At 50.9% G+C, this 18,848-nt stretch overlaps 7 protein-coding genes across 7 annotated transcripts; 5 read left to right on the forward strand and 2 right to left on the reverse strand.

Annotated features, from left to right (window-relative positions):
• Positions 1-140: 140 nt before the first annotated feature.
• FUS7-2 (putative aldehyde dehydrogenase FUS7) lies at positions 141-1,945 on the forward strand (the record flags this gene model as incomplete). Its single annotated transcript, XM_037326224.1, has 7 exons — positions 141-461; positions 527-759; positions 814-1,029; positions 1,081-1,141; positions 1,189-1,221; positions 1,276-1,579; positions 1,650-1,945. 7 exons carry the CDS (start codon positions 141-143, stop codon positions 1,943-1,945), a joined length of 1,464 nt encoding a protein of 487 aa, XP_037175250.1.
• Positions 1,946-2,401: 456 nt separating this feature from the next.
• xylB-1 (Aryl-alcohol dehydrogenase) lies at positions 2,402-3,246 on the reverse strand (the record flags this gene model as incomplete). Its single annotated transcript, XM_037326225.1, has 6 exons — positions 2,402-2,407; positions 2,481-2,552; positions 2,602-2,652; positions 2,706-3,008; positions 3,109-3,165; positions 3,217-3,246. The coding sequence occupies 6 exons, from the start codon at positions 3,244-3,246 to the stop codon at positions 2,402-2,404; spliced, it is 519 nt and encodes a 172-aa protein (XP_037175863.1).
• A 1,759-nt stretch (positions 3,247-5,005) lies between these two features.
• Positions 5,006-8,923, reverse strand: CGCA056_v010979 (putative methylcrotonoyl-CoA carboxylase beta chain; the record flags this gene model as incomplete). Its single annotated transcript, XM_037326226.1, has 11 exons — positions 5,006-5,013; positions 5,108-6,065; positions 7,087-7,192; positions 7,250-7,423; positions 7,477-7,570; positions 7,641-7,897; positions 7,955-8,265; positions 8,319-8,389; positions 8,444-8,511; positions 8,565-8,691; positions 8,746-8,923. The coding sequence occupies 11 exons, from the start codon at positions 8,921-8,923 to the stop codon at positions 5,006-5,008; spliced, it is 2,352 nt and encodes a 783-aa protein (XP_037175864.1).
• A 386-nt stretch (positions 8,924-9,309) lies between these two features.
• sidI-0 (Acyl-CoA ligase sidI) lies at positions 9,310-11,281 on the forward strand (the record flags this gene model as incomplete). Its single annotated transcript, XM_037326227.1, has 5 exons — positions 9,310-9,703; positions 9,761-10,027; positions 10,086-10,125; positions 10,180-10,889; positions 10,938-11,281. The coding sequence occupies 5 exons, from the start codon at positions 9,310-9,312 to the stop codon at positions 11,279-11,281; spliced, it is 1,755 nt and encodes a 584-aa protein (XP_037175894.1).
• A 1,045-nt stretch (positions 11,282-12,326) lies between these two features.
• AFT6-1 (Enoyl-CoA hydratase AFT6-1) lies at positions 12,327-13,628 on the forward strand (the record flags this gene model as incomplete). The annotated part of the gene is made up of 1 exon (XM_037326228.1): positions 12,327-13,628. One exon carries the CDS (start codon positions 12,327-12,329, stop codon positions 13,626-13,628), a length of 1,302 nt encoding a protein of 433 aa, XP_037175892.1.
• Positions 13,629-14,086: 458 nt separating this feature from the next.
• Positions 14,087-16,521, forward strand: CGCA056_v010982 (putative transcriptional regulatory protein; the record flags this gene model as incomplete). Its single annotated transcript, XM_037326229.1, has 7 exons — positions 14,087-14,199; positions 14,262-14,409; positions 14,465-14,541; positions 14,610-14,747; positions 14,814-15,151; positions 15,202-16,121; positions 16,183-16,521. The coding sequence occupies 7 exons, from the start codon at positions 14,087-14,089 to the stop codon at positions 16,519-16,521; spliced, it is 2,073 nt and encodes a 690-aa protein (XP_037175890.1).
• A 1,139-nt stretch (positions 16,522-17,660) lies between these two features.
• Positions 17,661-18,628, forward strand: CGCA056_v010983 (uncharacterized protein; the record flags this gene model as incomplete). The annotated part of the gene is made up of 6 exons (XM_037326230.1): positions 17,661-17,902; positions 17,959-18,014; positions 18,083-18,145; positions 18,199-18,276; positions 18,339-18,416; positions 18,468-18,628. The coding sequence occupies 6 exons, from the start codon at positions 17,661-17,663 to the stop codon at positions 18,626-18,628; spliced, it is 678 nt and encodes a 225-aa protein (XP_037175888.1).
• Between the last annotated feature and the right edge of the window lie 220 nt (positions 18,629-18,848).

The following is an 18,848-nucleotide window of genomic DNA, read 5'->3' on the forward strand; positions in this document are numbered from 1 at the left end:
GGATCTCCGTTCAAAGACGCACTTATACCTTTACCTACCTTATATTTACCAGTATCCTGCCAGTAAAACTCAAATATCAGTGCGGGGTACACCTTGTCATTTCCAAGCCAGTGCTACACCAACGCCAAATATCATCCATCATGGCTGCTACCACGAATGGTGACCGCTCAAAGACGCTGAGCTTCAGCGACCACTTTGTCCAAATCATTAACGGAAAACCTTCTCAGACGGAGAAGTCTCGAAATGGCATCAATCCAGCAAACCTGACTGCGAAAGCAGAGGTGCCTGTGGCTACACGCGAGGATCTTGATCTTGCGGTCGCTGCGGCAAAAGATGCCTTCAAGACATGGTCCAAAGTTCCGTACGAAGACCGGAAGAAGGCTGTTCTGGCCTATGCAGATGCCGTCGACAGCTATCGCACTCAGTTTAGAGATCTCTTGATCTCTGAACAAGGAAAGCCTGTATGATACCAGCATGACCTCACTTTCGAAGAAGTCAACTGCTGAGCCAGGCTGACACCAATTAGATTCCTCAAGCAGATGCTGAGACAGATGCTGCCATTAGCTGGATTCGAGGCATGGCTGGCATCTCACTGCCAGAGGATGTTGTAGAGGACAATGATCATCGAACCATCATCACTCGGTGGACTCCTCTGGGTGTGGTCGGGGCCATTGTGCCTTGGAACTTTCCCCTCCTTCTTGCCACGGGCAAGATTGCGCCGGCCCTCCTGACCGGAAATGTCATCATCGTCAAGCCCTCGTAAGTACACTTACGCCGATAAATACTTTGTCGTAGGTGCTGACGAACACGTAGCCCATTCACTCCATACTGCGGGCTGAAGTTGGTTGAATTGGCACAGCAATTCTTCCCGCCGGGTGTTGTGCAGTCCTTGAGTGGAGATGATGACCTCGGTCCTTGGTTGACAAGCCACACGGGTATTGACAAGATCAGCTTCACTGGATCCACAACGACAGGAAAGCTAGTGATGCAGAGTGCAAGCAAAACTTTGAAGAGGGTCACTCTGGAATTGTATGTTCCAAACAACAAGATTTTTAACCAGGTCAAGACTGACGTTGACAGGGGAGGAAACGATCCCGCCATCGTGTTCCCAGACGTGGATGTTGATAAGGTCGCTGAGAAGGTGAGGCGATTTCTTTACCCGTGCAATCTCCTAGCTAATGATGGCAGGTTGCCTTCTTCGCTTTCCTCAATTCCGGCCAGGTATGTGTTAAGCCCTTCCCCTCTCCTCGTGATCCACACTGACTCCTCCATAAGATCTGCCTAAACCTCAAGCGTATATACGTCCATGAGTCCATTTTTGATCAATTCAAGGAAGCCTTGGTTAAGCACGTAAAGGGGTACAACCTCGGAGATGGCTCACAGCCAGGTATCACTCATGGTCCCCTGCAAAACTCCATGCAGTACGAACGAGTCAAGACATTCTTCTCGGACATTGAATCTCAGGGGTGGAAGGTTGCCGTGGGAGGCAACATTGAGAAGTCGCAAGGCTATTTCATCACCCCCACAATCATTGATCGGCCACCTGAGAAGTCTCGTCTCGTTGTCGAGGAACCCTTCGGTAAGTTCTTTGATCTCCCTGCAGCCACTCATTACTCTCCCTGGGACTCTCCTCTGATGCATTTGAACAGGTCCTATAGTCCCTCTTCTATCGTGGAGCAGCGAAGATGAGGTTATTTCTCGGGCCAACGACACTTCGATGGGTCTTGGAGCATCTGTGTGGACGAATGATTTGAAGAAAGCAGCCGAAGTAGCCAAGCAGATCCAAGCAGGAAATGTCTGGATCAACACACACTTTGATCTGTCACCTCTCGCACCATTCGGAGGTCACAAAGAAAGTGGTATTGGAACTGAGTGGGGCGCAAACGGTCTGAAAGCTTTCTGCAATAATCAGACGCTTTTCTTGAACAAGCAAGTCGTCAGTTAGTTGCAAGACATTTCAATACAATGCATTCACTTCTCTTTCGAGACATTGAATCAAGTCATCCAAAATTTCCAGATTGAAGTCGTATTCAATGATCTTCAGTTTTGCTGGATGTCGATGGTGTCTGCCAGCTTGGGTTGTTTGATGCACTCGGTCGGAAGTTTGCATCAACGCCCTCGTACTTTCTACATCACAGCGTCGAATAAAAAGTTTCTACTTTTACAATCATGCGAATACGTCTAGCTAACCGGATGGGTGTGGGCATAGACGACATTGGGGAGGAAGACCAGGACGACGATGACAACAACGATAGGGACGAAAACGATAATAGGCATATCAGAAGGGCGAAAGTAGATATACATCGGAAGATCATAGTAAGAAAATGAAGTAGCATTCATATTTCCCTCAATTACGACCAAATCAAAATTGGTTTGATTGTAGTTGCATCCTCCATATCCTTCACAGCTAACTCAAAGTCCTTCACCTTCAGGGAAAGTCACATCAGTATTAGAATCTGCGTGCAGGGCCCAGTACTTACATCGTAGGTCTTGATAAGCTTCTCCAATGGGAACCTTCCCTCATGGTACCATTGGATAAGCTGAGGGATATACTGAATGATGATTCAGCCAATTGTCCGAGTCTCACAGACACAAACTCACACCCTCAGGGTATACTCCTCCTTCCATGCTGCCCAGCAACTGCTTGCCACTCTGTATCGAGTCAGGTCGAAGCCTCTACCATCTGCACAGCACATTTGACTTACCACCATGTGTGGAACAATAGGCCGATCCAAGCTTGCATCCATTGGCGCAACGCCTAGCAAAATCATCTTCCCTTGGTTCGCGGTGAACTCGAGCCCTTGTTTAATCAATGGCACAACCCCGGTAGCATTTACTGTGATGGTGCTCCCCGGCCCACCAGTGAGCTTCCTAATTTCTTCTGTCAGCGTGTTGGTGATGTTTGCGGTGTTGACGGTGTGGGTTGCTCCAAGCGACCGAGCGAGATCAAGCCGGCTAGGCACGTGGTTAATTCCAAAGACGTGTCGGCAGCCAGTGATTTTCGCAGCCTGGGAGGAATTTCAGAATTATTTCACAGTGAAAAATACTGAAGCTCAGGCTTTTCCTTAACATCACTGCTGCAAGGCCGACTCCACCAAGACCAATTACAGCGACGGTGTCGTCTTGTGTTGCCGCAGCTAGCTTTGTTATAGTTCCGGCACCAGTCTAAACGTCATGTCAGTCTTTATAAACACTCAAGTTTGGAATTGAACATACTTGTATGCCACAGCCCAGAGGCGCCAGCATTTTTTGTTCGTCTTTGCTGTTCACGAGGCGAGTAACGTTGACTATCGATGTTTGCTTCACCCGAGCCAACCGAGAGAAGCTAGACTGTCCAAAAAGAAACCTGCCGACCGAAATCTTTTCAGTACCCGAGTTCTGATTTCATTGAAACTCTCACAGTATCCTGGCGCGCCAAATTTGCAGTTGTGACATTGGGTACAGAAAGCAAAGAACAAAAGAACTGCGTCTCCAGGCTTGACTTTTGCGACTTTATTCCCGACCGACTTGACGTAACCAGCACCTGTGATGTTGTTAGTCATGCTCATCCAACAGTACGGTGCGTAACGGAGCCGTGTCTTCATGACCAACAATGCGAGGGTAATAATTCATAGATCATGGTTGTCTGAGGGGCGCAATGAAGCGCACGCTGTTGACGATAGGTTTCGGTACATGACGGGATAATGAGTCCGTCTAGCTTGAGCTACAGGCGTTTTTACGGGACGTCGTCATCTTGATGGCAAAATATGTTTAAATGCTGACTCTGAATTTAAACCGTACGAGTTTTGCCTATGTTGCGAGAAATGCTTCGATAGCAAAATGGCGTTGACACATGAAGTCTGCCTTCACTCAACTGAATAAAGTACGACGCCTTCGCCTACAGCATCTCCAACCTTCCACTTTGTCTCGAACTTTCCAGCTGCATTTGCTCTGATATTGATCTCCATCTTCATACTCTCTATCACCATAACACTCTCTCCGCTTTTTACCTCCTCTCCCATGGCCTTTCCAATAGAGAGGACTTTGCATGGCATGGGGGCTTTGATCTGAGCCTGTTGATCAGTAGCAACCTGTGCATCTTTGCGTAGGCCTGAGAAGAACGACAATAGAGTATCACGTCGCAGTTCCTTCCACTCTCCTACTTGAGGCACGTGGCATAGGACTGATTGGGTTTCATTTGGCGTCAACCCCGCTGAGCGCTGTCCCAAGTAAGGAAGAGAGCAAAACACTTGTAGTCTTCGCCCGTCCACAGAGAACGTCAACACCCATGATGATGGGATACTTGCCCTCGACGAAGAACTGCCGGTCTGGCGGACTGGCCCAAGAGTGATATCCTCAATCGTGAAGGGTGGCCCTTTCCAAGCATCACCACTCCGTAAGGCCTGGCTCAAGGCAGTGTATTTTGACGTAAGATGTTGTGCCGGAGACAAAAGTGACGGATCTTGCTCGACGGCGTCATCAAGAGAAATGGTGTGGAGCTGAACCCGCCACCTGTCACCTGTAGGGCCTTCGCATGGTCGGCGAAGGCAAGCCTCGCATGAGGTCACTGATTCCGAGGCTTTGGAGTCTCGCGTCGAAATGATCTCACAGCCCTGCTGAAAGGGATCGAACTTCTGGTTGTGAAAGCCACGACGAACTCCGCCAAACGGCTGTCGGCGAACACCTTGGCTCCGAGACGCTTTCTTAAGTGCGTCAAAAAGCAGACCGGGGATAGCAGAGGTGTATCTGGGCAGCTCTGGAAGGTATGGATTTCGAAGCAATTCGTCAAGATGGGTCGGGATGAAAGATGTTTGGTATGCTGTGTCCTTGAATCTTGGGTGAAGAAGACAACTCTGCAGGAAAAGCTGGTTCGTCTTGATTCCAACGCACGCGGTATTCGCTAGCTCCTTCGAGAGTATGTCGATGGCCAAGGCTCTCGTAGGTGCCCACACCACGATTTTGCAAATCATGGAATCAAAGTAGATTGATATTGATGCCCCGCTTTGCATCGCCGTCTCATAGCGCACTATTGAGCTGGGTCCTCGATGTGGGTTTGCAGGCTTCCAAAAGGCAACCGTATCGTGACTTGGCATGAAGTCCCGATTTGGGTCCTCCGCGCAAAGTCTACATTCAATTGCATGCCCAGTTTGTGTCAAGGCAGATAGTTCAGGAACATCGGCAAGACGTCCGCCAGCAGCGACGTAGAGCTGCAAGGATACGAGATCCACGCCGACGACTTCTTCTGTGATGGGGTGTTCAACTTGAAGGCGAGTGTTGACTTCCAAGAAATAGAACTTCTTCGTTGTAGTGTCGACCACGAACTCCACGGTTCCTGCCCCTTCGTATCCTAGAAGCTTCCCAATTTTGACGGCCGTGTCGCTCATGCTCTTCTTAGTCTGTTCATCGAGAAACAGACAAGGCGTTTCCTCGATGACTTTCTGATTGCGACGCTGAATGGAACAGTCGCGCTCAAACAGAGACACGACGTTGCCATGCTGGTCTCCAACGATCTGAATCTCGACGTGCTTGCTGCTCTCGATGAACTTCTCCAGAATGCAGTCGCTAGAACCAAAAGATCTCTGGGATTCCGACTGGGCGCGGTCCAGTTCCGATTGGAGCTGAGAAGCTTTGCGGACCACTCGCATACCCTTGCCACCGCCTCCCGCAGAAGCCTTGAGCATGACAGGGAAGCCGATGCGTGTCGCCGCATCTTGGAGATCTTCAACATTCTGGCTGGACCCGGAGAATCCTGGAATGAGGGGCACTTCCGGTGCGTGAGTTCTCAAGTATTCTTTGGAGGTTCGCTTATCGCCTAGTGTCGAGATTGTCTGACCGGTTGGCCCTACGAAGGTCAGCCCTGCGGCGCGGACACGGTCTGCAAAGTCGGCATTCTCGCTCAGGTATCCATAGCCGGGATGGACGGCGTCGGCGTGGGCTTCTAGGGCGGTCCTAAGGAGGAGGTCGATGTTGAGAAAGGGGTTTTTGGTGTCGTGTTCGATGGATCCGATACAGACAGACTCATGTGCGTCTGCAACGTGTTGCGACAAGGCATCTCTGCATTTCTTATCAGGCGAGTACGAATGCACCTAGTTGCGTTGTAGAACACCTACTCATGAGTGTACACTGCCGCTGTCTGAACACCAAGCTTTCGACACGTTGAAATAATACGACAAGCAATCTCACCACGGTTCGCAATCAGAAGTTTACGAATTTTTGACTGACCATCGGCGCTTAACGGGATCGTAGCTTCGAATAATCGCGGTTTATTGATGTTCGTCATCTTGAAGACTTGCGCAGTGTTGTCAAACAGGAAATTGTGGAAATCGGGACGGAACTTCTGCTATTACATCTGTCGCCTTGACTTAATTACTGCATCACTTTTGATCGGTCACGAGCACCGGTCCGTGTGACGTAGCTTGCAAACAGTTATCCTGCCTCGGGGACTCGGTACCGAACTGTTTACCTCCCGAGATCGAAGAATCCGATGGTTTTCGACCCGGGCAATCCATAGCCATTGTGGATGGCCCGAGCACCGGAGCGCGGTCCGGGTGGAGACCTGCAGGTCCCTCGGCTCTTGCATGGCCTCCCCGCTGTGACCGGGGCTTATAGCAACATTGCCGGAACTTGGGTACTAGAGAATGTTGGGACAGGGATCTTTCTAAGACCAATATCTCAATGGAGACCTGGGTAAGCCGGAAATGGGACACGCGGATTTTGTAGACTGAACTTACAGAATGTTCCGTTGTAGACATGAACATGAATGATTGCAGAGGTCGAAGAATTGGTGCCGGTCATTTACCGCTGGAAAGAAATCGACAAGTAATTGGTCTGCACACCGCATGACATGGGTCATAATTTGAAGTTGAACCATTCATCTGCACGTCATTAAATAATATCCATTCTTAGGTGATCTAGAAAGCAGTCTATTGCGCACTAAATTCTAGACAAAAACCTATGTGACTGGACGTCCTTCTTGTTCGGCAGTTGCACGACTTCCAAGCACATCCCTAGCACATCGCGAGTGTCCCTTGGATCTATGACTCCATCGTCCACGAGGATGGAGCTAGTCGAATAACACTCCGAGTCTCGATACGCATCACCCCTCACCTTCTGTGCTTGAGCCTTGATCTGCTCCGTCGAAAGCTTACTACCGCCGTTGGACTTGGACTTGATGGTCTCCATCACGCCTGCTAGCTGGTCTGGGCCCATCACACTGCAACGCCCTGTTGGCCACGTGAAAAGAAATCTCGGTCGATAGGATCTTCCGCACATGGCGTAGTTGCCCGCACCATAGGACGCTCCGAGAATGATGCTGATGTGTGGGACTGAAGAACAACTAACAGCTGATACGAGCTGCGCACCTGCCTTGATGATTCCGGCATGTTCTGCTTTGGTACCAACCATAAACCCAGTTACGTTGTGGAGGAATACAATAGGGATAACCCTGCAAAAAGACTTTGGTGAGCAGATTGAACTTGGTAAGATGGTGTAACATACTCCTGGTTGCACAGTCTGATGAATTGAGCCGCTTTCAGGGCTTCTTGTGGGTGAATCACAGGCGTCTGATTCGCAACAATACCCACTCGGAAACCTACACGAGAATGGTTAGCGACCGAGAAGAAAGACGCAGTCGACCTTTGAAGGGTACTTCGTGGGCTTACCGAGAATATCAGCCCAAGCAGTGAGCATGTTGACACCATAGCCTGGTTTGAAAATCGAAAGCCTCGAGTCATCAACAATGCGCAACAAAACCTCTCTCATGTCGAAGGGTTTACGGATGTCGGTGTTCACGATCGATAGAAGGTCTTCAACTGGATATCGAGGAGGCAGTGGCTCTTCAACCATGCCTCCTTGGTGGCTAGGGCCCAGTGGGTTAAGAGTGGCAACCCATTCCCGCGCCTTCTGAATGGCGTCAAATCTGTGATGAGTCAACATCGCCTCCTCTAAACCTTTCGCGTTGCAAATGTGCTCTTACTCGTCAAGTGCCGTATGGTCAGCCAGGCCAGTCACTGTTCCGTGAACCTTGGCTCCGCCGAGCTCCTCGGTAGTCACGGTCTCTGATGTCGCCATCTTGACGAGGGGTGGACCTCCCAGAAATACCTGTGCTTGGTTCTCAACGAAGATGGTGTAATCCGAGAGAGCCGGGTGATATGCTCCGCCGGCGGTTGAGGGGCCGAAAACCACAGCGCAGGATGGCTTTCCATGCTTAGAGCGGATGGCCAGATCGCGGAAAAGTTGTCCACCTTTGTGAAATACCCTAAACTGCTGTGGCAGAAAGACACCCGCCTGATATCAATTAGTCCATAGTCTTGTTTTTGTGAACTGATATTCAAGCGTACCGATTGCACCAGAGAAATTAACGGAAGGTCATTCTCAAAGCCGACTTCCAAAATTCTGTTCACTTTGTGCACTAGGCAAGGTGGTTCTGAGCCAAATCCAAACGGGTGGGAAAATCTTCACCAACCTGTGATCTCGTTCCAAGCTCCACCGCTCTGGGTTGGGATATGAGACATGACGATACATGGCCGTCCACTACCCTGACGTTAATCGTCATAAAACCAGATGGTACCGGCAAGCTGAGTTACCTGACAAGACCAATACCAGCAATGAGGTTGCCGCAAGAATTCGAGTCCGCATTGCGAAACCCAGCAAAAGCCCCTAACTCCAAAAATGGTGACTCTGCATCCAGTAACAAGTTGATTCTATCCCGCTCTTTTGTGGGTAATCAGTATAATGCCTTCCGATGTAGGTTGTGAGAATACCTACGTAACAATTGCCCTCGTCCTTGATGTCTAGCTGTCGACACATCGTCACCCTCAGAAGAAACCTGCCGAAGGTTGTGGTCGAATTCTGCGAGTACTTTCTCCCATTGAGATCGATTTTCTTGGAAATTTGGCGCACCGAGGTCGAGGACCGACTTCTCAACTGGGAACGGTTGTGCCATTTTGCCGTGAGCTCAAGCGCGCATGTAACCTGCTTGGTGAGAGTCGGTGTCTAGTATAGTTCAATGTTAATGATATGCTTGTTTTTCTGGTGCTTTGCGGTTGCAATATCGGTAAAATGGTCGTCGGCACTGTTGATGCGAAATGTTGGGCCGGCGCGGGGATTAAATCCGGGGTTCGGACCGTGGCCGATAGGCCGAGGCCGCCCCTAGCATTCATGCTCTGCCGGCCCCGCAAGCACTGGGTGCAGTCACTCTTGTGTAAGAGCCGGAAGTATTTGGGTGTTGCCGCTAGACCATCTTCAGATGACATATCTTGAACTATCGTTCTGCGGATTGAGAACTTGTCATTCTCAGAATTTCGTACTCCTCCAATCCGCGCCATCACAATGTCAGCCACCGCCGTGTCCTCCTCTTCCCGCAACACGCCCCTTCAACAGACACCATCTTTAGTGTTTGGGCCGAAGGATCCCCCACTTCTTGAAAAGACGCTTGGGTCTGTTATTCAGGACCAAGCCAAGGCGTATGGTGATCGCACAGCCGTCGTTGTGCCCTGGCAGTCTACCCGCCTTACGTACAAGGACCTCGCGGACCGGAGCAAAATCGCCGCCAAGGGCTTGCTTGAACTTGGCTTGAAGTATGACGATTGTGTGGGAATTATGGCAGGAAACTGCTATCAATACATCGAGTTGTTCCTGGGGGCGGCTCGCATCGGCTGCCCGTTCGTCGTCCTACATAACACCTACTCCCCGGACGAGTTGAGTAGTGCAGTGTTGCACAGCGGTGAGTCCTTCTGTCCACCATCGCATCATTTAATATGGCTTCTTATACAGTAAATAGATTGCAAGGTGGTTTTTATGGCTTCTCAGATCGGATCAAACTCACTGTTATCCCATATTCAAGCCCTATGCGCTCTGCCGAAAGGGTCTAAGCTTGAGCACATCGTGTGTCTCGACACCGCCAGATTTCCAGGCCAAGGCAGTATGTGTCAGACTTACAGCACCTTCCTCAACGGTGGTCACTCGATCTTCATGAACGATTCAGCTTTGAGACGTGCGGAGCGAAAGGTTCGCCGTACCGACACGCTCAATCTCCAATTCACTTCTGGTGAGATCCCTCCTTCCATATTTACATGCATGTTTTGTGCTAAAAGAAACCGTTTCAGGAGCAACTGGATCACCAAAAGCCGCAGTTCTGACTCATTTGTAAGAGCCCACTCCTAAGAAGCGTTGATCTCACATCGCTTACTAGTCTCACAGCAATTTGATCAACGACGCTAGGTTCGTTGGCGATGCCATGCAACTCACCCATGAAGATGTCGTGTGCTGCCCTCCACCTCTATTCCATTGCTTCGGTCTAGTGATGGGCTTTCTAGCCGCCTTCTGCTACGGAAGCTCCATCATCTTTCCGTCCGACAGCTTCAATGCCCAAAGAACTATTGACGCCATCATCAACGAGAAGGCCACCGCCCTTCTCGGTGTCCCAACAATGTTTATTGCAGAGCTAGAGGTTCTGAAGAAGTCCGGTCATCACATCAGTACCGTACGCACCGGTCTCGCAGCGGGGTCTCCAGTTCCGCCTCCACTGATGGAGAGTCTGCGCAAGGAAATGCGGATTGGTGGAATGCTCATTGCTTACGGGATGACGGAGACCAGCCCAGTCACCTTCATTACGGCTTTAGGTGATACCGATGACCGGATGTTCAAGAGCCTAGGCAAGGTGCTCCCCCGCACTGGTGCAAAGATCGTGGACACAAACGGTAACATTGTGCCACGAGGCACCCGCGGGGAAATTTGCACCAGCGGCTTTGCTTTGCAGAAGGGATACTGGAAGGACGAGGAGAGAACCCAGGAGGTGATGAGAACAGATGAAGATGGAGTTCCATGGATGCACACCGGCGACGAGGGTTTCATTGACGATGAAGGTTACGGCCACATCACCGGCCGCATCAAGGACTTGATTATTCGTGGTAAGTCGTAATTACCCTTTGACAATTCCGTGTCTAAGACCATATCAGGCGGGGAGAACATTTCCCCCATCGAGATCGAAGCTCGCTTGCTATCTCATGAGGCCGTTGGAGAGTCTTGTGTAGTGGGTCTTGATCACAAGAAGTACGGCGAAGTTGTGGCATGCTTCCTGAAATTAGAATCAGACGCGACCAGGCCCTCTGATGAGGAGATTAGAACATGGGTCACGCAGCGATTGGGCCGACACAAGGCCCCCGAGTACATCTTTTGGCTTGGAAGTCCCGACGTTGGTAGCGAGCTGCCAAAGACCGGCAGCGGAAAGTATCAGAAGCATCTTGTTAGGGAGCTCGGAAATGCATTGGTGAAGCGATCTAAAGTACAGGCAAAATTGTAAACTAGCAAACATTCATTCAGAATAAGATCGATCTTACACTAGTATCACCATACCAAGCTCATGTTCATCTTGACTTGATGACATATTGGATTATGTATATCGTCATATCTGTTGAAACATTGTTAAACTCCCGTATTGCTGCAAGCTCACCCCCAAAGCCCCTATTGTGGAAAGCTCATTCCGATGTGAAGATCACCCGGCTGTAAGCTGCCAACAAGCAGCTCCACGACTGCGTTAACCGAAAATGGTTCATGAAAGCCGAATTGCCCAATCAGGACGGCCGGCCCTCGGCACTGGGAGTCGGTACGTACATGTTCCGGGAAGCGGTCCGGACCCCAAAGACCGGGGTAAGTAGGTAGTCGGCACCACCAAGCCACCATAGCTAGCCCTATCAAGTACCTCGTAATTGTCCCCTTCCTGGCCGTGTTATTCGCTCGCATGCTTGATCGTCAAAGGAAACAGCTTTTGGTTCCAGATGTCTGTTAGAATCGTCGAAGTTGGCCCCCGCGATGGCCTCCAAAACGTCAAAAGCCCGATTGATACCGGCGACAAAGTAGCGTTGATTGAGAGGCTTCGACAAGCCGGCCTCCAAAACATAGAGATCACTTCAGTTGTGTCTCCAAAAGCAATCCCGCAACTTGCAGATTGCCGCCAAGTACTTTCATCGGGTCTTGTTGGAGAATGGCTACGATCATCGTCGGACCTGAGGCTTCCCGTCCTGGTGCCAAACACCAAAGGGCTTCAGATCGCGCTGAATCACGGTGTTCGGGAAGTTGCCGTTTTCATGAGTGCAACTGAGGGATTCAGTCGCGCCAACCTCAACTGTAGCGTTGACGAGGGAATTCAACGGGCACACCAGGTAGCAACAAAGGCGGTCTCGGCTGGTCTTGCTGTTAGAGGGCAAGTCAGAAGTTCCATACAAATTTGTGATTGTTTGTTCGCTGACTAACCATTTTTCTGTGGCATCAGGTACGTTTCATGCATATTTGCCGACCCGTTCGATGGTCCGACGCCGTTATCCGCCGTCCACCGCGCTGTCAAAGCCATGTTCGATATGGGATGCTACGAAGTCAGTCTCGGGGATACTCTGGGGGTCGGAACAGCACCAGATGTACGGCGGCTGGTCGAATTCCTCAGTCGCCAAGGGATTGACCCGGCAAGACTAGCTGGGCATTTTCACGATACATATGGGCAGGCTTTGGCAAACGTGTGGAAAGCCTACGAATGTGGCGTGCGCACGTTTGACAGCAGTGTCGGCGGCTTGGGAGGCTGTCCCTTCGCACCGGGAGCCAAAGGCAACGTGGCAACGGAAGACGTCGTATATCTGTTCGAAAATGCGGGTGTGAGCACTGGGGTCAATCTGCAGAAGCTTGCGGAAACTGGTGCGTGGATCTCGAAGGTGCTCTCGAAGTCGAATGATAGCAGAGCCGGGGCGGCTCTGTCTGCGAAAATTGCATCCAGAGGCACAACAGCCTCCAAGGAGGCATCCCTAGAGTCAACAAAAAGGTTGGATTGGTCACTTGTGCGAGCAACCGAGCGTCTGCTTGTGTATCGATCGGGGGCAACAGGCAACATCGTCCTCAACACACCGCGTAACGGCAATCCTCTCACGTCTCCAATGATTGAAGATTTCCAGGCAGCTTTCAGGACGTTCGAGAATGATCCATCCATATCACGAATTGTAATCAGCGCGAACGGCAAATTTTTCTGCACCGGCATGGACCTCAGCCAGGCCGCCCTTGTTGTTGGTAAAGGAGGCGATGCAAGCTCGGGCATTTTCAAGCCACTGAAGAGCTTGTTCGAGCTAATCGACAACTCGAGTAAGGTAACGATCGCGTGTATCAACGGCGCGGCCTTTGGCGGTGGAATCGGGCTGGCATTTTCGTGCGACATCAGGATATGCCTTTCTTCGGCAACGTTCACTCTCTCGGAAGTCAAGCTGGGTCTCTGCCCTGCAGTGATATCCAGATACGTGATCCGCGAATGGGGCTTGGCGCTTTCACGAGACGCAATGTTGACAGCGAGGGCGGTTTCGGCATCTGAGCTCAAAATCCAGGGAGCCGTATCGTTGCTCGCCGACACACCAGCTGAGCTGCGCAAGACGGTTGAACACCTTATTCGCAATCTCCGTCACTCGTCGCCTGGGGGCTCCAGGATGTCAAAGGATTTGGTAAAACTGGCATGGTCTCGTGGTGGCACAACAGCTCAAGAAGAAAGAGTTGCAAAACTCTTTGAGTCAATGATGGCACCTGGTTGTGATGCTGTCCTTGGTATAGGGGAGTTCCAAAAACGAAACAAGGTTGACTGGGATGAATATGCGGCCAAGGCACCTCGCGCAAAGATTTGACACAAATATCCATAGAATACCTTCAAATTTGGCGTTCAAGGAGATCATTACCCTAGAAGATCCTCTGAACATATTTCACCATTTCAATCAACGTGCCAATGAGACAGTGTGACCCGTTGATGTCATGGGATGGAGACCTTCGCGTTCTTCCGGTGGGGTTCCGAGCCAGCCGGGACGAGTCAGAAAAGTCTGACCAAATCGCCGGCTTGCATGCGTCAACTTGGCCTCCCAGCCCCAGATATGCTATTTCCAGCTAAATTTCTGGGGAAACGGCAGCAACGACAAGGATGCGACTATATGCCCCCACGTGATCACCCCGACCTACCCCGCATCGAGCTCAGGACGACCGGATATTGCTGAAGCGCCCTCTCATCGGAGTTTCAACGTCACCGGTTTGATGCACGCAAGACGGCTAGATTCATACTTCAGAACAGCATCACCGTTCACATACCTAAAGCATGTCTGAAGACATGACAGAGACAGGATGGATGACATCCGGCTCCCCTGAGCCGAGATCACCACCGGCCAGCGGGGGCATCAAGCGCATCCGCCAGGCCTGCACGACTTGCAGGTGTGTTTGGGAAGTCATTGAACTGGAACCAAACTTGCTAATGATCACCTTTCTCTTCACAGGCAGAAGAAGATCAAATGCTCTGGAGACAAGCCAAGATGTGGTAATTGTCGACGCAGCATGCAACGGTGTTCTTATGAACCATACTCGGCGACGTCGTCTGCTCTATCTGGGAGCGCATCAGCAGCGTTCTTGGAGATGATGAAAAGTGTTGGAATGAAACGTTCTCTATATCTTTAGTCTACTTGGACTAATTGCGTTACAGTCTGCGCTTTTCCAGCGCATTTCTGCGATCGAGACCAAGTTGGCAGAACTCAGTGGTCAGCCACCAAAGGAGTCATGGTAGGGCTTTATCTCCATTCAAGCTCACTGTAAAAAGAGAGATCATGGCACTCATGTACTTATTCTAGCACGTTCGCCGGCACCGACACAACTTTTGAAGTCGAACCACAGTTTTCAAACGATGACGCGGCAGACATCTTTAACCTGGAAGACCAGGTCTCAATATCTCCAAGCGGAAGCTCTCGGGACGCCCCTATAAATGATGTGTAAGTGTTCTTAGCTATTTGAAGCTGATCCTGCGGGACAGCCCTGTTGATTAAACTACATTGTAGGGACCTGAGCAAGCTGCCCCCGGATGATGTAATGCAGTCCTTGATCGACACATATTTCACGCACTGCAACAATCAACCCTACGGCTACTTCCATGAAGAAACTTTTCGACAAAAGCTGGCCGATAAATCCCTTCCAAAATGCGTCGTGCTCGCGGTTCTGGCGTCATCCATGAGGTTTTCGGATCATGAGTTTTACGCTGGAGTAAGGGCCAAAGCGACCGAAGCCTACGCGAGGGAAGCCTGGCTGTCGGTGCTCACTGATCATATGACAGCAGAGGACTCACCTGATCTGCACGTCGCCCAGGCGACAAATATTTTAGCTATCATTGATTTTACCTGTGAGTTGATCTCTTAACATGTGGGACTGGTCAGCTGATACCAGCTTTAGCGGGACGAACCAGCTCTGGGTGGCTGAAGATTGGCCTAGCCATCCGAATAGCACAGGATCTTCAGTTGATGAGAGAGCCCAGCGAAAAGCTGTCCATCATTGAACAAGAAGAAAGACGGAGGTGTTTCTGGTCGATATACCTCCTCGACAAGCTCGTTTCATGCGGAAAAGATCGCCATCTCGCTATTTCAGACGAAGATTGCAGTGTCCGACTACCATGCGACGAGACCACGTTCCGCATTGGGGGTTTGGAGAGGAATGTGACTCTACACCAGCTTCATGACTGGAATACGGACCCCTCTTCAGCTCGCGGAAACTTTCCCATCGCGATCTTAGCCGGCTCTGCTCTGGGGCGGTGTACACGAAACGTTCTCCACGACCGCGAAGTGGATGGTGTTCCTCCATGGGACTCGAGGTCGGAGTACGCCTCCATCAATTCCATTCTACTTCTAGTCGAGTCTCGTCTTCAGATGGACCAAATCTCTATCGACTCTATCGTTGAAACGAACAGGACAGAAGAAGGATCCATCGACCATCAAGTTGTGGGGCACGTCATATTTGCGCGTACGGTCTTCAACCTCTGTCACTGTCTCCTGAACCACCCATTCCTGTTACGCAGACGGCTACGTGGGCGGAATGGCCAGGCTCCCTCAAGCTTTCTCTTACTTGCTTTCCAAAGAAGTTACGACCACGCACGGAGTCTAATCAACGTCCTGCATGATGCAGCTGCAGCCGGGTGCCATCTCGGTGCCTCATTCTACGCCTACTCAGCGTGCCTAGCTGGCAGTACTTTGTCACTCAACATGCACGCCGAGAAACATCATGGAGGCCAGCGATCGGCGGAAATGCTACGCGCCACCCAGGAAAGTTTGAGTATCCTCGAGAAGATGGGTCAATTCTGGGACCATGCTTCCAAGATGGTAAGTCGACCTGATCTCCAAATACGTTGATCTTGGGAGTCTTGCTGACGTTGCTCGGCAGCATCGACGGCTTTTAGCTTTCAACAGCCACGCCCATCTGTTCACGTCACTATTCAATGCTCACAAATCCCCTGATCTGGGACCTGAACTGAAGGCGGCGCTGTGGTCCATGATCGACTATGGTTCCATGTGCCGCGATTCGAATCTCTCTGTGCCGAGTCCGACACTTGTCCTCCCGTCAGAGACACCCTTTTCAGTTCCGCTCGAACTTGGTGGAGATCAGGACCTGGGCCTGGCAGATAGCCCCAGCATGGTGTTGTCGAATATTGACTCTACTGCGATGAGCTTTGATACTCCTAGCATTTCTTATCTTTTCGAGTTGGCATCTAGCGGCGGGTAAACAGCCGGCTTCCTCGTGGAGAATCTGTAGAATATGCGCAAAACTGTGTCGTTTATGGTTGCACATCGATTACCGTTATCATAAGTTGGCGGTTGGTTTGGGACGTACATTTCAAGCGGGTTGAAGGGGCGAGGGTGCCTATGCGAGAAAAATCTTGCAAACCAAAGAAATGGCAAATAAGAAAGCAAGTCTTTTCGCAACCGGTCTTGATTACTCAACTCGCGCGCAACTGTGCGAATAAACTTCCGCTTGGGATTGATGAGAATGGGGTCAACATCTCGCGTATTCCCTTAATCTCGAGTCGCGACTCAGCTTCCAGATTTCAATTCTGATAGTGAGCATCTGAAGACAGAAAGCATTGATTCGGTTGCAAAAATTGGTGAGATGCTCTTGGTGGCCCGATTGTATCACTGCCCAGCTCACAAAAGGGGCAACAACTCCAGCCAGATACACCACGTCCGGAGCAATCCGGGGCTCACATCTTAAAGGGGGCGGGTCCGCTGTCGCACAGCCGGAGTGGTCCGTCTGATGGACATGGCATCTCCAGGCAGCGACCGTAGGCCGCATCCAATGGACAGAGAGTCATCCAGCCAGCCAAGTAATATCGTAAAACTATACGCGCCCTGTAGACGAATCTGTGCCGGCGGGAGTTGCCATTTTATGATGCGTAAAGAAGGTTACTGTACGTAAACGAATGAGACTCTGCGCCGCATAAAGAGTGGATAGGCGCCCAGATCTTCCGCACATTGTCCCCTGAGCCCCGCCTTTTCAGGAGATTCCTCCAATCGCATCGAGTCAGCGATTCATCCGAACGGCTGTGGTCCGACGGGATAATTACCATGCAACTGGAACGATCATGAAAGCAGTATATTGCGGAGTCAAAAGTTCCTCAGACATGATAGCGCACGCTCCAATGACCACAATCGAAGTTTCGAATAGAGACCAACATGGCTCCCACACGTAAAAGTTCCAGACGCAATGTCCCCTCGAATGCGTATTTGCGCGGGCTCAAGAGATTAGCCACGATCATATAAGGTTATGCTTATCCTCATTGCGTTTATTTAGCGTTGTTCAGTAGACTCTCCGATACCACTCCCAAACAGTCGTTTCCGAAGCGCAACACGTCTATCTCCGGCACCATGAAGGGATTCCAAGCAACCGTCTGCGGCATGATTGCTGCACTCGCCAGCCTTGCCCAGGCAAACTCCGACATCGTCACCCTGTTCACCAACGGCAACGCTTACATCCAAGAGGCAAGCGCAACTCTCGTCCTTCCCGAGCTGCCCAGCGCCATCTCCGGAGATGTCGCCATCTGGAGCGCCATCATGATGCAGAACGAGGCTTCCTTCCTCCAGGGCGTTACCTCAAACTCTCCGAGCGGGTATGGCGCAATCAACTTTAACGATTCTTTGGCGCATCGCTGACGATGGATGTTAGATCTTACTGCGAAGATGGAGGAAAGAACTGGTGCAACTTCGCGTACACCCTGGTCGGTGCGTATCACCATCTGAAGCCGCTCGCGAATGCGGCACTTGATCGACCGGCGCTGATCCGTGACTAGGCTCAAACCCCACCGTTGGCACCCCCGTGAAGGCTTCCGCAGGATCGACTGTTAGAACTCACTGTAAGCGAGGCCCGTCTTCGTTGTCGGCACATCGAGACTGACCTTGACCATAGACAAACTGAACCCGTCGACCCAGCTTTGGGACCAGAACGTCTATGTCGACGGCAAGCTTGTTTCCACCGTGAACACCAGTACGTCCTTCCGACACAAGACTAACATTTGACTCCAGCCAATGCTAATTGCATCTGCACAGGCAAGGGACAGCACGGAAACATCTTCTACATCTCAATCGAGTGCGCCAGCGGCGGCTGCGCGAATCACCCTGCCCACAGTTTGTCTCACTCATCACGTCAACCAATGCCCGAAGCTAACTCATTCATAGCCTGGAAGGATGTTTCTATTGTGCTTAGCGAGGCCGACAAGAATTTCGGACACAGGGGAAGCTGGGAGCATGGTGCCACCGGTGGTGCCATGACCACCTCTGACGGCGGCAAGACATGGAACATTGCTACCCTCAACATCCCGGCCCAGAAGGCCGAGTAAAGGGGCGGTCACTGGCATGATCACCATATTTCTTGACGTACATATTTTCAATCCAACAGTACATATCAGGCATTTGGCTCGACATCGTGATTCCCCAGTGATTTCGTGTCTATATTGAGGAGATTCACAACGTGCCTTGGCCGTTCCTTGAGGAACAAGCTACCATGATTAAACAGGAAGAGCTTTGTATGTTATGCGAAGTCCGCAAGCGAAAATGATG

Source organism: Colletotrichum aenigma (genome assembly GCF_013390185.1).
Source record: "Colletotrichum aenigma strain Cg56 chromosome Unknown KSG_Cg56_contig07, whole genome shotgun sequence".
Taxonomy (NCBI): Eukaryota; Fungi; Ascomycota; class Sordariomycetes; order Glomerellales; family Glomerellaceae; genus Colletotrichum; species Colletotrichum aenigma.